General features: G+C 38.3%; 1 protein-coding gene across 1 annotated transcript in view; it reads left to right on the top strand.

Moving 5' to 3' along the window:
• The window catches only part of CACNA1D (calcium voltage-gated channel subunit alpha1 D), a 172,685-nt gene that overhangs the window by 148,378 nt on the left and 4,514 nt on the right, over positions 1 to 19,793 (top strand). The window contains 6 exon segments of the mRNA XM_032120445.1: positions 1,570 to 1,700; positions 12,781 to 12,897; positions 14,399 to 14,763; positions 15,060 to 15,086; positions 15,980 to 16,129; positions 17,123 to 17,286. Coding sequence (XP_031976336.1) covers positions 1,570 to 1,700; positions 12,781 to 12,897; positions 14,399 to 14,763; positions 15,060 to 15,086; positions 15,980 to 16,129; positions 17,123 to 17,286 — 954 coding nt within the window.

The raw sequence follows: 19,793 nt of genomic DNA, 5'->3' as shown, positions 1-19,793 counted from the left end.
TCTTGTGAGCTGTTCCTGATATTTTCTGCTACTTCTGTCTTTCCTAGCAGGAACTGAGGGGACTCTGACCCTTGAGGAATTGTCAGAGTTTGGCAGAGCAGGCTCTTTAATATGCTAAGTTATTTCCTGCAACAGACTGGTCTCCCAACCAGTATCTTTTGAAGCAATTATTATAATTATTTTTGTTTTGTTATCTTTAAAGACAAACTGCTGGGAGAAGATTCTGGGTGCATTTTGACTGTAGTTAAAGCCTGTCATACTTTCTCACATGCATACAGCCCATTTCAGACATTATAATGAGAGGAGCTGATTTGGTGTGGTAGGGATTTCATTTTGAGATAAATTCTATCAGAGAGGCAAAAATGGATTTTAAAAAGTATTGCCCATGGATTGGATTCCCTACTCTTTTTGATGAGAGCAAGTCACTAAAAGAAGAAAGTCAATTTAAATTAGAAAAACCAGTAATTACAGGTAAAAACACTACTACAAATACTATCCTTAGTGAGATACATTGGCATGTATTATTGATAAAATGAAGATGCATGGACAGTCTGTTTTAATCAAATGTTTAAAAAAGCCCATAATTTCTATCAGAGGTGTGTTAAAATGTGTCTGGGCATGTTAGATTTTCATGTTCAGTCGAGTCACGACTGTACAGACTAACAGTTGATGCCTGAACCACACCAGTCCCTCTTTATGGACAGCAGGAGCCAGAAATCCTGTTGCAAATATCTACCTCTGGATGCTGAAAACCACAGGGAGATTGGACAGTACAGCAGGAAGGGAAATGGAACTTCGTGTCAGATAAATAGGGAAAAAAAGTGTGTGACAACAAAAGCAATGTTTTTGGATAGAAAACTATTCCTAGTTTTCTGGCAAGCATTAATCACCAAGAGATCAAACTTAGCTGAATGATTCAATGGACTCATAAACAGGCACATTAATTCTTAACCTGCTGTGAACCAGGCGATTTTGGTGTCCTTGCAAGGCACCTGCCTTTGGAAACTTTCAAAGCTGGATTTTGTTCTCAACAGTGACTCTGTAAAAATGCTACATTTCACTGCCCTGGCTGTTTGCCTACTGTTTGAATTGTACTGAATTCCTGATGGAGGTTATTTTCAGCATTACAGAACTGACATAATACACTGGCAAGCAAATTTGGTTCAGCAATGACAAAAAAAGAGATGTAGGCAGAGTCACTCTTGTGAACATCACTGTATGTGAGTCATAGTAGATTTTATTTAATCTATTTACTCCAAGTAACTAAAGCCAGTACTTCAGCTTCTATGTATATACAAACATGTTTATGGTTTTGGTAGAAACTTATTTAGAAGTACATGAGTCTTGGTACAGTACTGTATTTTATTAGGATGAATTCACGTAACTGACTGAACCAAACCTGCTTGCTGAAACATTGCTTTTGAGCCTGTTGCAGGCCCCACTGTTGTAAGCTGGAAGCATAGTACTTGTTGCACCCATCACATTTTCCCCCCCCAAATCAGATGTGAGTGTACAGGCTCTTGATAAATGTGCTGACTTGGGAGAGATCTGTCTGGTCTGTTCATTTAGATGATGAGGTAACCGTGGGGAAGTTCTATGCCACCTTCCTGATACAGGACTACTTTAGGAAATTCAAGAAACGCAAAGAACAAGGACTGGTGGGGAAATATCCTGCGAAGAACACCACGATTGCTCTGCAGGTGATTTTTTTAATGTTTTTAACTAACCATTTTGTGAGCTTACTTGAAATAGCAGGTAGATGAATATTGATGATTGTGCAATGCTGCCAGGATTTTGTTTAGCTGGGACACTTTTGGCCCATATTCATCAGCAAAATAAAACCTAATCCTGCTATTCTGTCTCTAACAAGGTAAGTGCAAAAACTTATTCTCTATGGATTACCCAAACAGGAGCAATGGTTATAAATTTCTTAGCAGGTCTAGCTGATAAATCAGTCTAAAGCTGCTGATTGGGTGTTGGATAAATAAAGCTCTGAGCTATCATTTATGTTCTTTGTTTTGCTTTAACTGTTCAATTTCTTTTGTTCCTACAATGCTACAAGCCAGTTCTCAGGGAACTTCCTACTGTGCATTGCCTCATAGTAAAGAGGTTTTTATACAGTATCATTTTTCTTAATTCTCATTGTTCTTTTTCTTTTCCACTTATGCTATCATGAAATATCTTCCTATTGTTTTGATATTTGCAAATTCCGAATTCTGCATCCATCAATTTCTTTCATAGGAAGTAATATTAACATATGGCATTAATGTCACACACTTCTGTCTGTCTCTTAAAACAAGTTATCACATGGAAACCAGGACAATATATTTGGCCTTCTGTCTCTCAACAGGCCTGCAGCTACCAGTCCATAGAGTACACATGATCTAAAGAGCAAATTCTGACAACTTCTTTCCACTGGTACTCTTTGTAGAATGAACTTTGAAACAGGCAAATGGAAAGCTGTTCTCAAATAATTCCAGCCATCCTACACTGCACCATTTTTATTGGATTGGGACTTTGTGGATTTCAGTTAATGATTAGCAGTTTGCTACAAACTATATCTGTTTCTGATAGTTTTTTTATTCTGGTGCCAAAATTTAGGAATATGTTGTGAAAATCCCTTTCTAAAAGAGGAGAATTGTGTTAACTTGATTGAGATACTGTGTGTTAAAATCCTGTTGGTTTGTACTTCAGTTTAACAGAATGATCTTTGCCGTGTTAAGTGGGTAATTTGTTTCATTCCCGTTCCCTAAGAATGTCTTTGCTGGCAGCTCTGACTCCCATTGTGTTCTGAATCACCACAAACATAAGAGATGCAACAAGCAGGGAAAGATTCACCACAATTCTTGCTATTTATTTGTGCCCCCATGGCTTGCCAGGGTTGTGTGAATTGTATTTGCATACACAAAAGAAGAGAAAATTATTGGTAATGAAACTGATAAAAAGGCTGCAAACAGTTGAGAGGGAAGTGAAAGATGTTGGATTTTTAGGAAGGACTTTTCAGACTTCTTTATTGCAGAATCATTTGAGCATAAGGAGGGCTAAGCTAGTTTTGAGCCTCAGTATTGCAGGTTTCCTCTTGTGTTTTTGAAGCTGCACACATAACAATGTAGAGAAAACCACTGAGTTGTCAAATGTGAGCTTTCTCTGTTGTTTATTATCCGACTCTGCTTCCTGTTCAGTGACAAAGACGGAGGGCAACATGGAACTGGAAAGACTCAGCGCTTCCTCTCTCCTTAGGCAAATATTTTTCAATTCAAAACAGCTTAAAAAATGACCATGAATCTCTGCTAGAAATCTGCAAAGGCCTATGGGATTTGAGACATGGAACTTTTTGTCTGATTACAACAATGCTCCCCTGGTATTAATATGAGCCAGGCCAGTAGATGGGAAGATTTTTGCTTTCTTTTTCCCCATTTCCCTCTTTTCTGCTTTTGTCTTTCTAACAGATCAGTAGAAACCCAACTTGATTTTTCAAATAAAATGGAAATACTGTTTCAAAGAGACGTAAAACCTGTGGTTGGAAAAAAGTCCCAGTCCAGTATATAAGTGAATAATATAATTTTAAACTGGAAGCGACAGCACATCAAATTCAAAGTCACAGTGCTTTGTTAGTTAGAATAATTAATTATATGAGGAGACAGCTTTAAAATAGAGCTGGATATCTTTCTAAAAGAGATGTTCTGCTTCAACAGGGAACTGATTTCTTCTGGTCAATGACCCTGAGAATAGTCCTGTGGGATATTTTATATGGAATTTAGTATAAATGATCACAGAGAATCTTTTTGGCCTTATAAAGTATGAAAATCAGGTGTCTCCATTTTCAGCCTGCTATTCCATGCTTTGTCCAAAGCTTAAATGCTTGTAAAATTTCAATGTTTTCAAAAGCCTTTGTTCTTATCAACCATTTCTGGTAGCATAAATTATGGGTATATGATCCAGCCTGTGTCTCAACTATAGAAATTTTGTTGGATGGTCTGTGAAAAGCTTGTACCTATGAAAATATTATTTCTTGGAGAGTCAGTAGCTGTTTTTCCGTTTATTCCCTTAAACACTCTAGGTGAACTAATGTTTGCATATCTCTCTGGTAAGCAATATACTAAGAAAAGCAGAAATGTGCAGTATCACTCAGTCATCCAGTTTTTCAGGGAAGCTGTGGTGACTGTTATGTCAGTATAGCAGAGCTGCCCCAGCATTAATTAATCAAACATGCAGCACATTCAATATTGCAGCACCTGACTTTGTTATGAAGACATGAGTGGAAGAGATGATTCACAACAGAAAAAGAATTTTTCAGCCTTCTCTCTGGAGGGGAAAATTATCCTCAGCTACACTTGAGTTCCTGACACTGAAATCTGACAGTAAATACAGGACCTTTATTTTTGGCTGTGTTTGCCTTTTCTATTGTTTTGAGAATTTTCTTTTTGAGATTAGAAGCTTCCTATAATCAGAGTGGGCGTGTTACTTCAGCAGCAGTTTTCTATTAAGTTTCTCTAACTAGATAAGATTTTACAGCATCTGGTAGTCAAGGTAATACCACTGCAAACAGCCCCTGCTTTCTGAACTGCTGGACATGAGAGCAGCAGAAACTGAACTACATCTGGCTGCAATTTTTTGAGCTCTGTCATTCAGAACCTTTCTATACTAGGAATTGCTTGCTTAGAGCTTTAGATAAGATGAGGAAAGTACTTTTACCAGGCTAATAAGATCTTTCCAGCTATCTGATTCTTCTATTTGTAAAGAACGAGAGCAACAGTATTTTCATATTCTAGTTTGCATCTCACCCCACTGCAGAACAGTTGTCATGCTGCAAAGTCCTTAGGCAAACCAGCAGATAAAAGCAAGGTCACCTGTTCCAATTTGTGTCAAAAGCCATATGAGCCATAAATGCTCCTGTACTTCTGCTGATATCTGTGGCTTTCTCCTGGGGTGAATGAACTAATTAATTAGTGAAGAACATGGTTCCTAAGGATCTAATAAACCCTGCAGTTCCTGCATTATTTAGCCTGGCTTTCCTTATCTCCTTTTTTTTTGCGAGAGATGAAGAAAACAACCTGCTATCAAGATTTAAAGTCCCTTCTGTTGCAGTGGGGATACTGCAACATGCATATACCAAACCAGGAGTCCCGTGGAAAGGAAATACATATGGACAGACAGATTCTTGATAGCTGTTTCAGAGAGATGTTTATTTCTCCAGCCGCATGGCCGGAGCTCTGCCGAGGAACCCATGGCTACCAGGAAGTAACTCCAACTGCTTCTACTACACTCTCTTGTACTAGCAATGGAGCTAACCCTGACTGGAAACCCCTTTCTTATTCCGATATTAAGGATTTGTGCAAGGCAATTAAGGAGTTTGGAATGCATAGTAATTATTTTAAGAGCCTTTTAAGTGCTACTTTTGCAACTCACTTACTTGTACCTCATGATTTACTTACATTAATGCAAACTCTTCTCACACCTCCCTTCCTAACCTTTGAGTGAAGCATAAGGTGAGTTACAGTTTTATAATCGTGCTGATTCTTACAGCTGGCCATGTCACACTTTCCTGCCTTCAGAGAGTAAACAGCCCCTGTGAGACAGAAGGCTCCTTGTCACAGAATGTGTTTTTATTCACTGTGTTTTAATTCTAAGGACAACTATTGAGGAAAAAATTAATGGATGTTGCAATTTTCCTTGTTTTATGAGACTGCAACAGCCTTTTTTTAGCATAGATCACTTCTTTGCCCTCTTATTCCTCACGCTTACGTGGTATTTTGTTGGGGTTTTGAAGGCTGGGTTTTTTTACAATAATTTCATTCAGTATTTTGAAGATATTGAAGGGAGACTCTGTAGCTGTCAAATGGCCTAAGGCCCAGTTTTTCCAAGGGAATTACACTTACCTTTTTTTTTTTTAAACTAGTCCTTTAGTTATAATCTAGGATATTAAGTTGAATGCCTTGCTTTTACCTAAAACTTTTAAAAACATGTACTTCTTATGCTGTTGTCTCATTGATGGAATGACTTATGTTAACGTAGGCAGAAAAGATGTGGAATAATTTAAGAACTTTTACATACAAAATAAAAAAGTTTTTAGAAACTGCAAAGGAAAATCTCCACAATACCACAACTAGAATTCAAGGTCATATAAAGTAATGTTTTCAGCAAGAAAAGCACTTCCAGAAAAGTGTAGTATGAAAGACAGGGAACCATCCACACTGTCTTTAGTTAGCTGAAGAGAATTGCATTACAGAGAGTAAAATTCTGTGAGCTCAGGAAAGTCCAGTGAGGCTTTCTGGTGGCCTACAGTAGTTGTGTTAATAAGTTCTGTTTCACCAAGTGTGGGAATAAATCTTCCCTTGGAAACCACATTGCTTAGGTAAAGATTCAGTCTGTGGACTCAGGAAGGCAGACTGACCAAGGAACATGTGTAAAAATACTGTTCTTAGAAGGTGTTATCTTCAGAGAGACACACAGAGAGCATTTGTTTTCAGGGTGAATGAACACTAGAATATACAGAATAGGGTTTTTTGTCATTAAGACTTAGGCATTTTAACACATTGAACTGAAACTTGCATCCTTTGCCTGAGTTTTGTTTGGTAATATGAAACCAAAACTTGTGAACTGTGTCACATGAATGTCCCTGGCAGCCCCCTCATGTTTAGGGGCCAGAACCTCCACCCAACTGCAATAAAGGAAGCAGCTTCTTCTGACACTGGATTTGAGATGTGTTTGGTACAGAAGAAGAAACAATGGAAGTTTGGGTTGAGTTAGAAAACTAGAGCAGAGCTCCCTGCTAAACTAGATTTGCTTCATGTGTGCCAGAGCATGCAGCAGGCAGGAATTCCTCTTCTTACTCCACAGTAACTTCATTCAGGGTTTTTTTTATTCTGTAGAGCTCAGGTTTTCCTCAAGGGTGTAGCATTTGCTGTTAGCCTAACCCAGGCTGCTGTTTGGGTACGTGTCAGAGAGGAGGAAGCAGCTTAGAAAGTGAAGAGCATCTCAGGGGACTGATTTTCTGCTCAGGCTGTTAAGCCAAGGAAATTTCTGCCATGAAATTCCAAATTCCCCCTCACTCAGAAAAGGACACTTCAAACGATAACCAACAGCAGTTTGTCTAAACTTCCATACTGTCACCAAAAGCATCTTTAGAGCTGCAATAACAACATCACTTGGAACCCCACAATTTGTCTTCTGCAGCCCCGGGGGAATTCACCCCCTTATGAAGGTAAGAGAACAAGAGGAAATGAAATGAAATGAAATGAAATGAAATGAAATGAAATGAAATGAAATGAAATGAAATGGGTGACCAGTTTGAGTCAGATGTTTAGGTCATTTTTGTGGTGTTATACATGCCCTGAGGCCACCAGAAAAGAGGGCTTCCACTGCCTTTCTTGTGCTATTGACTGATACTTGCAGTGACAACCAATACATTTTCTGGGTCAGAAGGAGTTGTCTTTGTGTAATGATGGAAACTTGTATTGAGCCAAACAGTGGTCACATTGCTAGTAAAACAGATGTTAAGTGAAGCATGAACAATTTTAATTACTTTCATCTAGCACAAAGAGGGAATGAACTAATTACACACAATTTTTCCTATGGAAAATACTTACTGTAAACTATGGAATGCATCTGTATTTCATACTTATTTATGTGTAGCTCTCTTTGTTAGTACACACGAACAAAAATTAAAGGATATTTTCTTTCACATGCCAGGTACACAAAAGCACTGATTTATAGAGCTGAACCTGATCTTGGAAACATGTTTCAGATTAAACCAATTATGCTTTTTTCTCTCTGCAAATGTTACAAGTCTTATTAACCCTGCAGTAAACAGTAATAGAAAAGGGAAAAAGCCAAACTCTCTGGTAGGCATCAGCTGAGGGGTTAATTTGTTGCTCAAGTTCCATTTAATTGTGCTCCCATGTTCATGTGGTGTTCACAGAAGGGCTCAGCTCGAAGGCAGCCTGGGCTGGCTGAGAGCTCAGAGCTTTTGTGCAGCTGCAGCGCAGCGCATTCAGCGCTGGGAGCTGGGCTCTGCCAGGATGGATAACTCTGGACAATCAAGGCTTGACTACTATGTCTCTTATGTCCACTGCTATAGTGTAGGTTATTCAGCTATTTTTCTGCATGCTTGTTTCCTTTTGTAAGTAGTTCTGTGATTGTATTCTGTTCCTACTAACCTCAGTTTATTTTTATGTTAAAGTGACAGTGTATCTCTGAGGTTTTTTACTCTTTGTAGTTTTCTTTGCTCTAAAATAAGCAGATAGTAAAAACATGCTCTTTACCTATAAATCTAATGGTTGACATGAATGTTTTTAGAGTCATAGGCTTCCAGGATTGTGAAGCTCTGAAAACCTAAGTATTTAGTATTAACGTTTGTGCTTTTTTCCAGTTCTAGTGAGTTTATATAGCAATATACATAAATATACATCATTGTTCTAAAGTCTGTGAAGCAAAGCTTGCCAGTGTCTTCCAATTCCTGGTATCACTCTAAGATGCTTCAAAAGAGGGACCACTGGGTATTTTACTGACTGGAAATAGTGTAGGTGACAATGATATTTTTTAAATAAGGGTATTGTGCTTGCACTTCTTAAACTAAGCTTAAACTGCAGCTATATGTAGGTTGGACCATACCTTAAAATGATTTTGGACTGAGTTTAGGTACAGGGAAAATGATCTTTTTGTAGTTCCAGTATTTATAAGCATTTGAATGTTTTTCTGAAAATCATGACTAGAGTCTTGAATTATACACGGATTTCTTAATATAAGACATGTATCTAAAATAGTGTTACTCTTTTATGCATGCTGTAGATGTGGAAAGTTGATTTAAAATCTATTTGGCATTTGTTAAAAGCAGTCTTTTCAAAATATTTACATGTTTAACTTTCAAATGTTTTGGTGCGAGGTGCCTTTCAAGTCTCTTAAAGCATATATCTAAACAACCTGTCCAGGTGTCTTTTCTCACTGGGGGTGAGGGACTCCTACAGTTCTGTTATTTCTGCTTTTGAAAACACATCTGTACCACCTCAGTGGTGTGTCAGAGACAGGGGCATCAGTCATTGTCTCTTGAGATGCTATTCAGGACCCATCACTGGTGTATCAGTGATCAGCCTTGTTCCATCCTGAAAACATTGCAGGTGCTGTTGTCCCTCCAGAGCACAGCTGCACAGAATTACCATGTTCATCTGAAGTCATTCTGTGCATTTATGGGAAAGCCTAATTAAAGACATGCTTGGGTTTCTCATGTAATTATGTTGCTCAACACTCTGTGTCACTGCTTTGCTAAGTAACCATTGGACTGATACTTCTCATCTTTCTCATACCTACATGGAAAGAAGATGAAGCAAGGAAGGAATCAAAAAATAAATTTTGGATAAACAGTGTGTCTGAACAAGAAATAACTTCTTTTGCAAACTTCTAGTGAAATTTGTAGAACAGAGTTAGAGCCATGCTCAAGGACTGTGAGGAAGTAATTCCTGTATAACACTCAAATTTGACTATTTTTTAAAAGTCATTATAACCTGATGCTTCAAGAATGTGGCACATCTTGAATCACTGTATGTAATAACTAAAAGTCTTACAAAGTTCTATGGAGGGTAATAACCACCTTCTAAGAACTTCAGCAGTCCTAGTGAAAAAGAAACAAGCACACCTCTGGCAAGGGTAGACAAATCACTATCCAGACTCTCTTTTTTCAAACAGTCCCACCCGCTCTGCTTTTGCTTTTATCTCTGATTTAAATGTACAAGTTTTTAAAACCTCACAAATGGAGGACATGGAGTGCTTCCACTGCCCTCTTGTGTGTTATAATGACTCCAGGGTTCTTACTGGGTAGACTGAAATGTGCAATATTATGTAGGGAATGTGTGTCTGAAGGACTCTTCTTCCCTGTAAATTAAAGAAGAGATGTGGGGAAGGTTGGTTTGATATTTTGTGTGGTCTTTTGTTTAAGAGATCTTTGATTTGGTTTTGAAGTGCTTGAAGTTAAAGTCAAATGTTTGATCAGTCCATGCTGCCTCTTCAGTCTTCACAGAAGACATTGTGTGGTTCAAAGAAGGGATTTTCCTATTGACATAAAAGTACTAATTCCTGTGTTTTTACATCAGTCTCACTTTAGTGGTGGCTGACTGATCTCATGAAGAATTGTCTTATCAGTAAGAGCTCAGCATGAGCATTTGTCTTGTTTTGTTGTGCTCCCGTGATAAAAATGTTTCTTAGATGACTTAGAATGCTGTTGGCTTGCACCAGGTAAAACGAGACAGTAAATGGGAGTCATTTTAAGGATAGAGTTCACAAAATTGTTGTAAGTTGTTCCAGTAGAGCAAATAAACTGAGGAGTATTTCAATTCTGCAGACTGGTGTTGTTTGAGAGCTTCAGTGCTGGCTGAGTGAATAAAGCTGCTGGGTTTAGTGTAGCTAACATATACCTTTGCATATGGTCATCCAGGTTTTTGTCTTCCACTGTTGACTGTGTAACTGCAAGAGGTCTGTTACTTGGAAATGAGTATTACTGGAGAGAGATGAGATGAGATGATAAAGGCTGCCTGTTTTCTCTTGAGTAAAGGAGGGGTAATTCACCAAGAAGTAAGCCAGAAGGCAGTTGGAAATGTAATCAAAATTAAATTACTATTCAGTGTGTTGCTGTCAAACACACGGCTTTTCTCAGCTTCCAGGCATATATTTGTGGGACTTTGTCACAATTTGGCAGACAGGGATATGAGCAAGTAGTTTTTGTCAGGGTTAAATTTTGTCTGATGCTGCTCTCTGACAGTGCTGTGTTCACAGAAGGGCTCAGCTGAAGGCAGCCTGGGCTGGCTGAAAACTCAGAGCTTTTGTGCAGTGGTAGAGCAGTGCACTCAGCCAGCGTTGGAGATGGGTCTCCTGCCCTCAGCCCCAGGAGATGGGCTCCTCGAGCGTGGCTAACTCTGCACAATCAAGACTTTGCTGTGTCTCTTATGTTCAGTGCTGTAGTGTAGGTCTATTCAGGTATTTTTCTGGATGCTCATTTCCTTATTTTAGTAGTTTTCAAATTATACTCTGTTCATACTAACCTCAGGTTTTTTTTATGTTAAAGTGCCAGTTGAGGTTTTTTGTTCTTTTTAATTCTCTTTGCTCTAAAGTAAGCAGGTAGAGAGTGTGAAATGCAAGTGGCTCTTCTTGCTAATGGTCAAATAACTGAAATATATTAGCAGTCTTCTACTACATCAATACTGCCTTTGTTTCTGCTAAATAAATAGAAGCCTCTGAATACCTGTACCTTAAAGTGTTAATTTTGCTTCCCTTTAGCACCTTGAAAAATGATGACATTAGCAACCTTGCTGAGGTTTTGACTAAGCAATTAGCATAAGAAGTGGGAGAAAGCACTCCCACCATTCCCAATGTATTCATGAAATGACTATTGTATATTAACTCACTAGTAAATGATTTTTAGAGCCTTGTTCAATTATAGCATAGCTCTCAAAGTTCATTCCTCAGGAAGAAAGTTGGATTGCCAGATAGATGTAGATAATATGATTAGTCAGGCGCCTTTTTCAGGAAGTGAAATACTGGAGTGACTGAAACCTGAAGTGGAGCCTTTTGGTTCATCCGTTTCCAAGGTTCTGATTGCCCACACTGCATAAATGCCATTTTTCTCCCCAGCAAAGCAGCTGTTTCTGTTTTGAGTGGAAGTTTTGAGTGTGCTCCTGGGAACGTGTAACGAAACAGCGTGAATGAGACCAAGCCATGTTTGGAGTCCTCTGAGGTCCCTCAGTTCCTTCTGGAAACACAAAATTCTCTACACATCCTCATGCTACCACAGGACTATGCAATGTCAGTGTTGTGCCGGTACAGCCCTGATATCTCCTTCAAAAATGCTAAAAAAGAATAAATCAGGTTTTTAGATTGTAATCAAAAATGGAGCCAAATGCTGTGCATGATTTTTAGTAGTGTAAGTGTAGTGGTAGCAGAGGGTTAAACAAAAACATCTTGGATTTTTTCTGAACCTGAGGAGATAAAAGAAGTTGCTGGGAAGAACGAGGCTGTGTTTCTTGCTTCAGACTGTAACAGCCAGGGTTAAATCAGGAAAAATATCTCCTTTTTGAAGTAAGGCAGGCCTTTACAAAAGCACTGAGTTCTTGGCATGGGTATGACATCTCTTTCCTCCCTGATGTGCAGGTCTGTCCTGGACAGTTTCAGCATTATCCCTTCTCCTAAATTCTGCTTGTGGTAGCAAACCTGAGAGGAATATGAACCGATGTACACTGAGTCTCTGGTGCTGTAACTCAATGGTTTTCTGTCCTAAACTAAAACTTTAAACCAAATCTCTGCATACCACAGTGCAGTGCAGATGAGCTGGAATTATTTCACTGCTTTCTTTTCCATCTGAGCTCTGCTAAAATTGCTGTTGCTATAGCAAAGATCTCCTTGTGTTTTCTTTGTTGACACAGGCTGCAAACATGTTTTGAACATTAAATATACATCTCATTGAAATGCATTTTATTATAGTTCTTGCTGATTAGTTATACCTTTTAATAGGATTAATTTTTCTTCTATAGGGGTCCATAAACATCAGTGGTGTTTTAGTCAGTGTCTACACTGTGATAATAAAGACATGATCACCTCAACAGGGTTGTACTGGAATATTAATTATTATTAACCTTTTATTAATAACAGTAAAGGAACTTACAGCAGGATGCATCCTCTGTGGATGTCAGGATACAAAACCTGTTAATTGTCCTTTAAAATAAATTTAACACCTGTAATTAAAGAGCGAAAAAGAGTTTGCATTCCTAATGTATTATGGTATTGTCCTTGATTTAGGCAGGACTAAGGACACTTCATGATATTGGCCCAGAAATACGCCGAGCTATATCCTGTGACTTGCAAGATGATGAACCAGAGGAAAACAATCCAGAGGAAGAGGAAGATGTTTATAAAGTAATGTCAGAACACAACCATGTGAATTGTTTTTTGTATAATATGAGAGTAAAGAATGACCTTATCCTTGAATATGAAATAATAGAATAATAATAATACTTTTAAACCCCTCAAATCAGGAAATATAAATATTTTATAAATAAGTATATTCTATGTATAAATCTATAAAAATGGTAGTATCAGGGCACTTGCATTTCTTCATAAATTTAGGAAGCAGTTCCTGCAGGGTGGTTCTCCTGCCCCTAATTCTTTCTCATTAATTCTCACTTTTTCTTAAGCAAATCCTAATAGAAGGCATGAACCTTACTGTCTCAAATTTTGATAGTGGCAAGGTTTAAACTGGTTTTAACCTCTGCAGTGGTAGATAGGAAGAAGAGAATGAAAGTCTATGCAAGCAAACCACAAGAGACACGGAGCTGCGTATTTTAAAATGAATGTGTTCAGTTACAGAGTTCAACTAAATATAAATGCCATTTCCAATCCCATGAGGGATATACAAGAATCAATCAGAAAAAAAGATTAGTTTTCCTCTTTATGCTATTTAGACCTAAATGGTGAACATGTAAATTTGGTGTTATAATCAGTCTGCAAACCATTTGTCAGCCAGCAAGAAAACTTATTTTTTCCCAAGCATTTCAGAATGTAAAATCGTGCTTCTGTAGGAATTACAGCAGAAGCCCCATAGCTTGCTACTGTCCTTTGCAAAAAGGAGGACGTGGCACTGGAGACAGTGCCCCAGCTGCCATCAGTAGATGCATTTCTCTGCCAACCATCATTACCTCCTGTCTTCTCTAGATTGAGCTGCAACTCAGACTGCTGTCATCCAGGACCCACACCTGGCTAGACAGGGAGGCTCCCTAACCTGGGTCAGGTGTCAAAGAGAGCTGCATGTCATAGTCATAACTTAGCACCTCATCCCCTCTTTCACCATCCATTACACTCCCAGGGCTGATAAACAGAAACTACTCTTTCTTGTACCTCTGTGAGAAGAAAGAATGGAAGCACTGGAGCTGAATGTTCCCTACCTGGGATTTGCTTGCAAGCTGTTGCATGGCACTCCATCCTGTCTGAGTGACGCCTGTTGCAAACTAGTGCTCCGGGAGAGCAGGAGAGAACTCCACCACAGTGTTCCCAAAGATTAAGCAAACACGTCTCTTCCTGAGGAAGCTGGTGCATGTTCATGTACGGGAATCTAGGTTTCTCCTGTGTAATAAAATGTGGAGAAAGCTGGATATGTCACTTTTAGTTGTGTGGAAAAGAATAATGATCACAGCATACTGTTGATTTGACTCTGAAATACAATATTGTCATCACCACAATCACATCTTTGTCACTTCAGGAGATCCCATCTGAAGCATCATAAAATTAGAAAGAAAAATCACAGGTTACTTGAATTGCTACTTTTCTATGCATGTAGGAGAGAAAAGTTAGTTGTCACTGTCAAGAGTACGTTCTGGTAAGGTATCTGATATAATTTTTTCTTTCTCTTCCCCTAAAACAGAGGAATGGTGCCCTCTTTGGCAACCACATAAACCACATTAGCAGTGACAGACGAGATTCATTTCAGCAAATCAACACCACACACCGTCCCTTACATGTCCAGCGGCCTTCAATTCCCTCTGCAAGTGATACTGAGAAAAACATGTATCATCAGGCAGGAAACTCTGTGTACCACAACCATCACAATCACAACTCAGTAGGAAAGCATGTTCCGAACTCAACAAATGCCAATCTCAATAATGCCAACGTGTCCAAAGTCCATGGAAAACACACAAGTTTTGGAAATCGTGAGCGTCGATCTGAAAACGGTTACCGTTCACACTCCAGGACTGACCACGAGAAGCGTAGAAGGCCAAGCAGTAGGAGGTAAACTCACAAATATGTCTTTGCTTTTAAATGAATTTATAAATACACTGTAGGAAAATTAAGCTAAGTGAAATTAATTTGAATCTTCATTTCTGTTGCCTACTGGTGTATGAACTGTATTTAAAATCTAGCTCTAATGAACGGGAGATGCATAAAACTTCACTGGGGTTTGAAAGCAGCAGTTTTCCTTAAAGTGAAATCATTAGTTACAGCACAGACATTGTAATCACCAAAGAATTTCTCTAAATGACTTGTTTTAAAAATATTTTTCTCATTTTCATGGCCTACCTGGATAGAACACGGTACTATGAAACATATATTAGGTGAGTTGATACTGTTCTGGCATAATTGAAGAGGGCAGAGGAGTTTTTCTTCTTTCTTTTTTTCTTCTTTCCTTTTTCTTTTCTGAATTATCTGTACCACAATGCATATGCTTGGTAGCTTAAGTGACTGTTTTTAGATATAATTTTTCACTGCCTGTTCTAAAAGGACAAACTTCTGGTAAAGTTCAAAATTATTCAAGCCCTTTTGAAAGTCCAGGCAGGTTTCTGCAGTTTTCAACAGGCTAAAGATCACACCTGATTGTAGACCTTGTTAAAAATTTACTTGTCAAGACTGCAAAAACCACTGGTGTTAGCTTTGATAAATGTTAATGTGTACAGTTCCTTTTACAGAGGACCCAAAATCTTTTCTGGTCTTATGTCTGAATATTTTCTAAGACAACTTTTAAAAAATAGGATCTGTTGTTTTAATTGAAGTGCATTGGTAAATGGACATTCAGTGGTGGTTTTAATGTCTAGATTTGAATATCCATTTCAGATTTTTTTCTTTGAATACCTCAGTGAGAACTTCCTAGTATTTGAGCCATTTGGCAAGCTTCAGGCATTGGAGAGAGGCTGTTTTTTTCCAAATGGCTGAATGTAATCATCTGAAAACATCTTGAATGTATTTGACTTCACTGGGTATCCTTTTATTGTTTTCCTATTGTACCAAAAGGAGATAAAGGAAGGCCATCTTTAAGAAACAGATACATCACTCACGTTCTGAACTGCAGTGCTCGGCACTACTGTAACACCGCTTTCTGAACTAGAGAGTTGTTAATGCTTGTCTTTTTGTTTCCTCCTTTGAAGCACATTAAAATAACTGTGTATAAAACAAAAAACACATAATTGATATAAATAGAAAAAACCCAACCCTATTTGTTTGCTACTTACAGATCTGACACTGGTGATGTGCGCCGACCTACTATTCGCCGGGAAGAACATGAAGTCCAAGACTATTGCAATGATGATCATTATCTGGGAGAGCAGGAGTATTATAGTGGAGAAGAATATTATGAAGATGACAGTATGTTGTCAGGAAACAGGTGAGGAAATTTGTGAAATAAAATGTTGTTGTTAAATAAAAATATTTGTTAGATGAAATAACATGCAAAAATATTTCAGTATTTTAGGTACATAGATGTAAAGGCTTCACTAGGCACGCTCACACTGCAAATTCTCTAATGAAATTAATACTCTGCAACTGCTGAAATGTGAAATGAGTAGGAATGGAGAGTGTTCCAAAGATGGAATGTTTCCCTTCTATGGAATAAATTCAGTAACATCTCAAAAATAATCTTCACTTTTTTTCACTTCATTTTTTTTTTGTTTACAAGTCCAGACCAGAAGTTAGAGGAATTTATTGCTGTTCTATCTTAGATCTGTAAGTGCATATGCTCAAGTGCCAGACATGCTTAATTCTCCTCCTCCATCTCCTGCTATATGGACTACATTCACCAGCTGAATTCTGGCAAGATTGGCACCCTAATCTGCATCTTGTTGGTTTGCATATAAGCTGAGATTTGCATGAAAGCTAAATTTTACAGAATTCTCAGGTCATTAACTTTTTTGTATGATAGTTAGCATCAAGTAACACCCTTCCAAGATCTGATTTTAAACACGAGAATATCCAAAATGTAAGAGGCTTAAATCCATTCTGAGCTTCTGTGCTCCTGCACCTCACCCAGGGCTCTCAAGAGAGCATGGCAGGAGTAGAGTATTTATTTTTTTAAGCACTGTGCAACCGAGATGTTGCATTTTTCCTGCACTGGTAAGAATAAATTAATTGAAAATACAATTTGATTAAAAATTTTACCTGGGAATTGACTCTGTAACTGTACTAGCACAAAAGTATATGCCCACTATCTCAAAATCCTACAGAAACTGGATTTTAAATTTGAGTTGTGCAATTATAGAATGCAGAGTTTAATTATCTTGCTGGAGAAAGAGTAGACTTGAAAATCTTTTAGAAGGAAACGAATACACCCATTTACAAAAACTCCCTGAAAAAATATTTTCTTTATTGTTTTTTAATGCAGACATAGATACGATTACCACTGTAGATATCACTGCCATGAGTCAGATTTTGAGAGACCAAAAGGTTACCATCACCCACATGGTTTTTTTGAGGAAGATGATTCACAGCTCTGTTACGATACAAAAAGATCTCCTAGGAGACGGCTGCTACCTCCAACACCACCACGTAAGTACATTAAGGACAATTTGTTTGCAACTCTGAAATAATTTAAATGCATTCAGACAGATTCCAGCTTAAAAATGCTTCTTTTTAACTTGGATTTTAAGCATCTTATTTCAGATTCACGTTGGTACTTTTTTCTGCTATCTCAGGAACAGTGCTTAAAATTCTGTGTTTCTTCTGAGGGAGAAAATGTTTCGATTTATAGATAGAATTAGCATTGTCAACAAATGTTTCTTCCTATTTCTTTAATTTTCATTTCTTCTCTTCCTTAGATCTTTCCCTTGGTTTTTCCTTATCTCAAGAACAATATTGCTTCGTCTGCATTTCTAGAAGCTGTCATGGTTCTTATCTTGTAATTCTGTCTTTGTATGTTCCAGGCCATACTACAGAGATTAGCAGTGCTAATCCTCTGGTGAAACTAGGCACAGACTCAAAATTCTTGGATTTTGGTCTTTGACCTCTGACACTTCACAGAGAGGAAGTACTTGGGGTGGCACTAGAAGTGCAAAAGCAACCTCTTTTTAAGGCTTTTTCTTGTCTCAGACATTCTCAAGTGTATTGAGAGAATTTTATATCTGATGTACAGTTTCAGACTGTTTAAAGGTACAGAAAGCTGTGGTAAAGGGCAGCAGCAAAATATATTATTATATAATAAAGGTAACATTCTCCAGCAATACAGCCAATATTGGATCCACACTGTAGGCACTCAACTCCTTATGACAAGACCAGCAATGCTCTCTGCTGTTTGGCTTTCTGACCTTCAGGAGCACAGGGGAAAAAGCAGAATGAGTCTTGCACCACAGAAAGTAAATAACTCAGATAAACAATAGTGAAGGGTACAGAAAGCTGCTGGCTGTCTTTCAGTAGCAGAAGGAAAAGACATCAGATGAAGGAGAGACTATGAAAGAAGACCCCCTGTGCAGCTTTCTACAAGCTTTTCTGATAGCAGAGGAATTTTAAGCCAAAGAAATAGATAGATGCTTTGTACATCCATTCTATAGATTGCAGGAGAAAAATTTTCATATAAAAATTGTCTCAGGTCTGCCCATGAAAGCGCTTCAAGTGGAGGGTTGAAGGTTTCCTCTAACTGCAGTCTTGGAGATGAAGTTTTAATGAGTGTTTGGCAGTCATTCATTTAGAGGAAGTTACGCTTTTTATCTCACCTAAAGGAGACTAGATAAAGGTACTAGATAAGAGAGTATCTGGTATCCTAGGATAAGAGGAACCAGTTCTGATCTAATTTGCATAAGGGTAATTTAGGAAGCCCTTGACTCTCACCAGTGTAATGTCACAAGAGCAATCAGTGTCATACCCCCTGTCATAACCATTTATTTAATATTCAGGAAAAGAGTTGAGAGATTTCAGCAGCTCAGCATCTCAGCAGATTTTAAAAGAATCTCAAACCTATTATTTGTAACTAGTGTATGGGCTATTTGGCCTGCGGAAGAAGCCTTGATCTTCTCACATAAATAAAGGAGAAAAAAGAAAAAAAGGACGTGTAGCAATGCACTGAACAGTTCCTGCTAGCATCTGATTCAGTCCAAGTGAACATAACATCCAGTGCCTTGGCTGAGTTCTGCAGTCAGTAAATTGAGTTCCATGTCATTGAGTTCCATGTCAAGCTTTCTGGATGTTTTTATACCAAACTCATCACCACAGTATTTGAGCAGCTTCCAGAAGTATACTGAGGAATGATTGAGATTTTCTTTCAGCCTCTTCTCTGCAGAGAAGCATGTGCAAAGAAACATCTTGTTTTGGATGAAGGGACTTTTTGGGTAGCTTTTTGTTCACTTTGGTATTGGGACACTTGGCATACCAGGATCAGGAGCTAAGGCTTACATTCCTGTGTTTGGATTTACCATAGAGACAAGGGAGAGAGACAAAGTTTGCTTTAGTTGGACCAAATCACCTCGTGGAGGTGCCTATTTTAGTTCAGTGGCTCTTTGATTGTTAGTATCCAACATGAAGTGTCTGTGATGATAACTGTGGGGTGCCATAAGTCTATGGCACTTAACACTCAGGTACAGTCAGGTTCTCTCCAGTGTCCCACTCCGATGCTTGCAGCTGTGAGGGTGGATCTGGATTCCAGCTGCAGTTCAGCATCCAGGCTCTCTGTGCATGCTTCCCATCATTCTGCAGGCTTTCAACAAGATCAGCCAAACATCTTGATTCAGTTCAGATTTCTACTTTTTCCTTTCTGTCATGAATAATACATAACAGCAGAACAGACACCATGGCTGATCACTGTCCTGAGCAACAGAATAAACATCAGGGATTGACAACTTGAGTTGACTTGGATGTGATTTTACATATTGCACATTACTTCCAAGGAACTGGGAATTTCATATTTCCTTTGGGAAATCTGGTTCATTAGAATCAAGAATTTGAAACTGTGGGGAAGAAAGAAGAAACAGTTTATGGCAAAACTCTGCAGCTGAGTGTTTGAACCAGTCAGCTGCATCACACAAGCTTGTTTTCTGAAACAGCTGCTTTAAATTCTGTCATTTTAG

The sequence above is a fragment of the Corvus moneduloides genome, chromosome 11 (assembly GCF_009650955.1).
Source record: "Corvus moneduloides isolate bCorMon1 chromosome 11, bCorMon1.pri, whole genome shotgun sequence".
NCBI lineage: Eukaryota > Metazoa > Chordata > Aves > Passeriformes > Corvidae > Corvus > Corvus moneduloides.
Note: the sequence above shows the minus strand (reverse complement) of the source record. Positions and strands in the feature narration are given on the sequence as shown.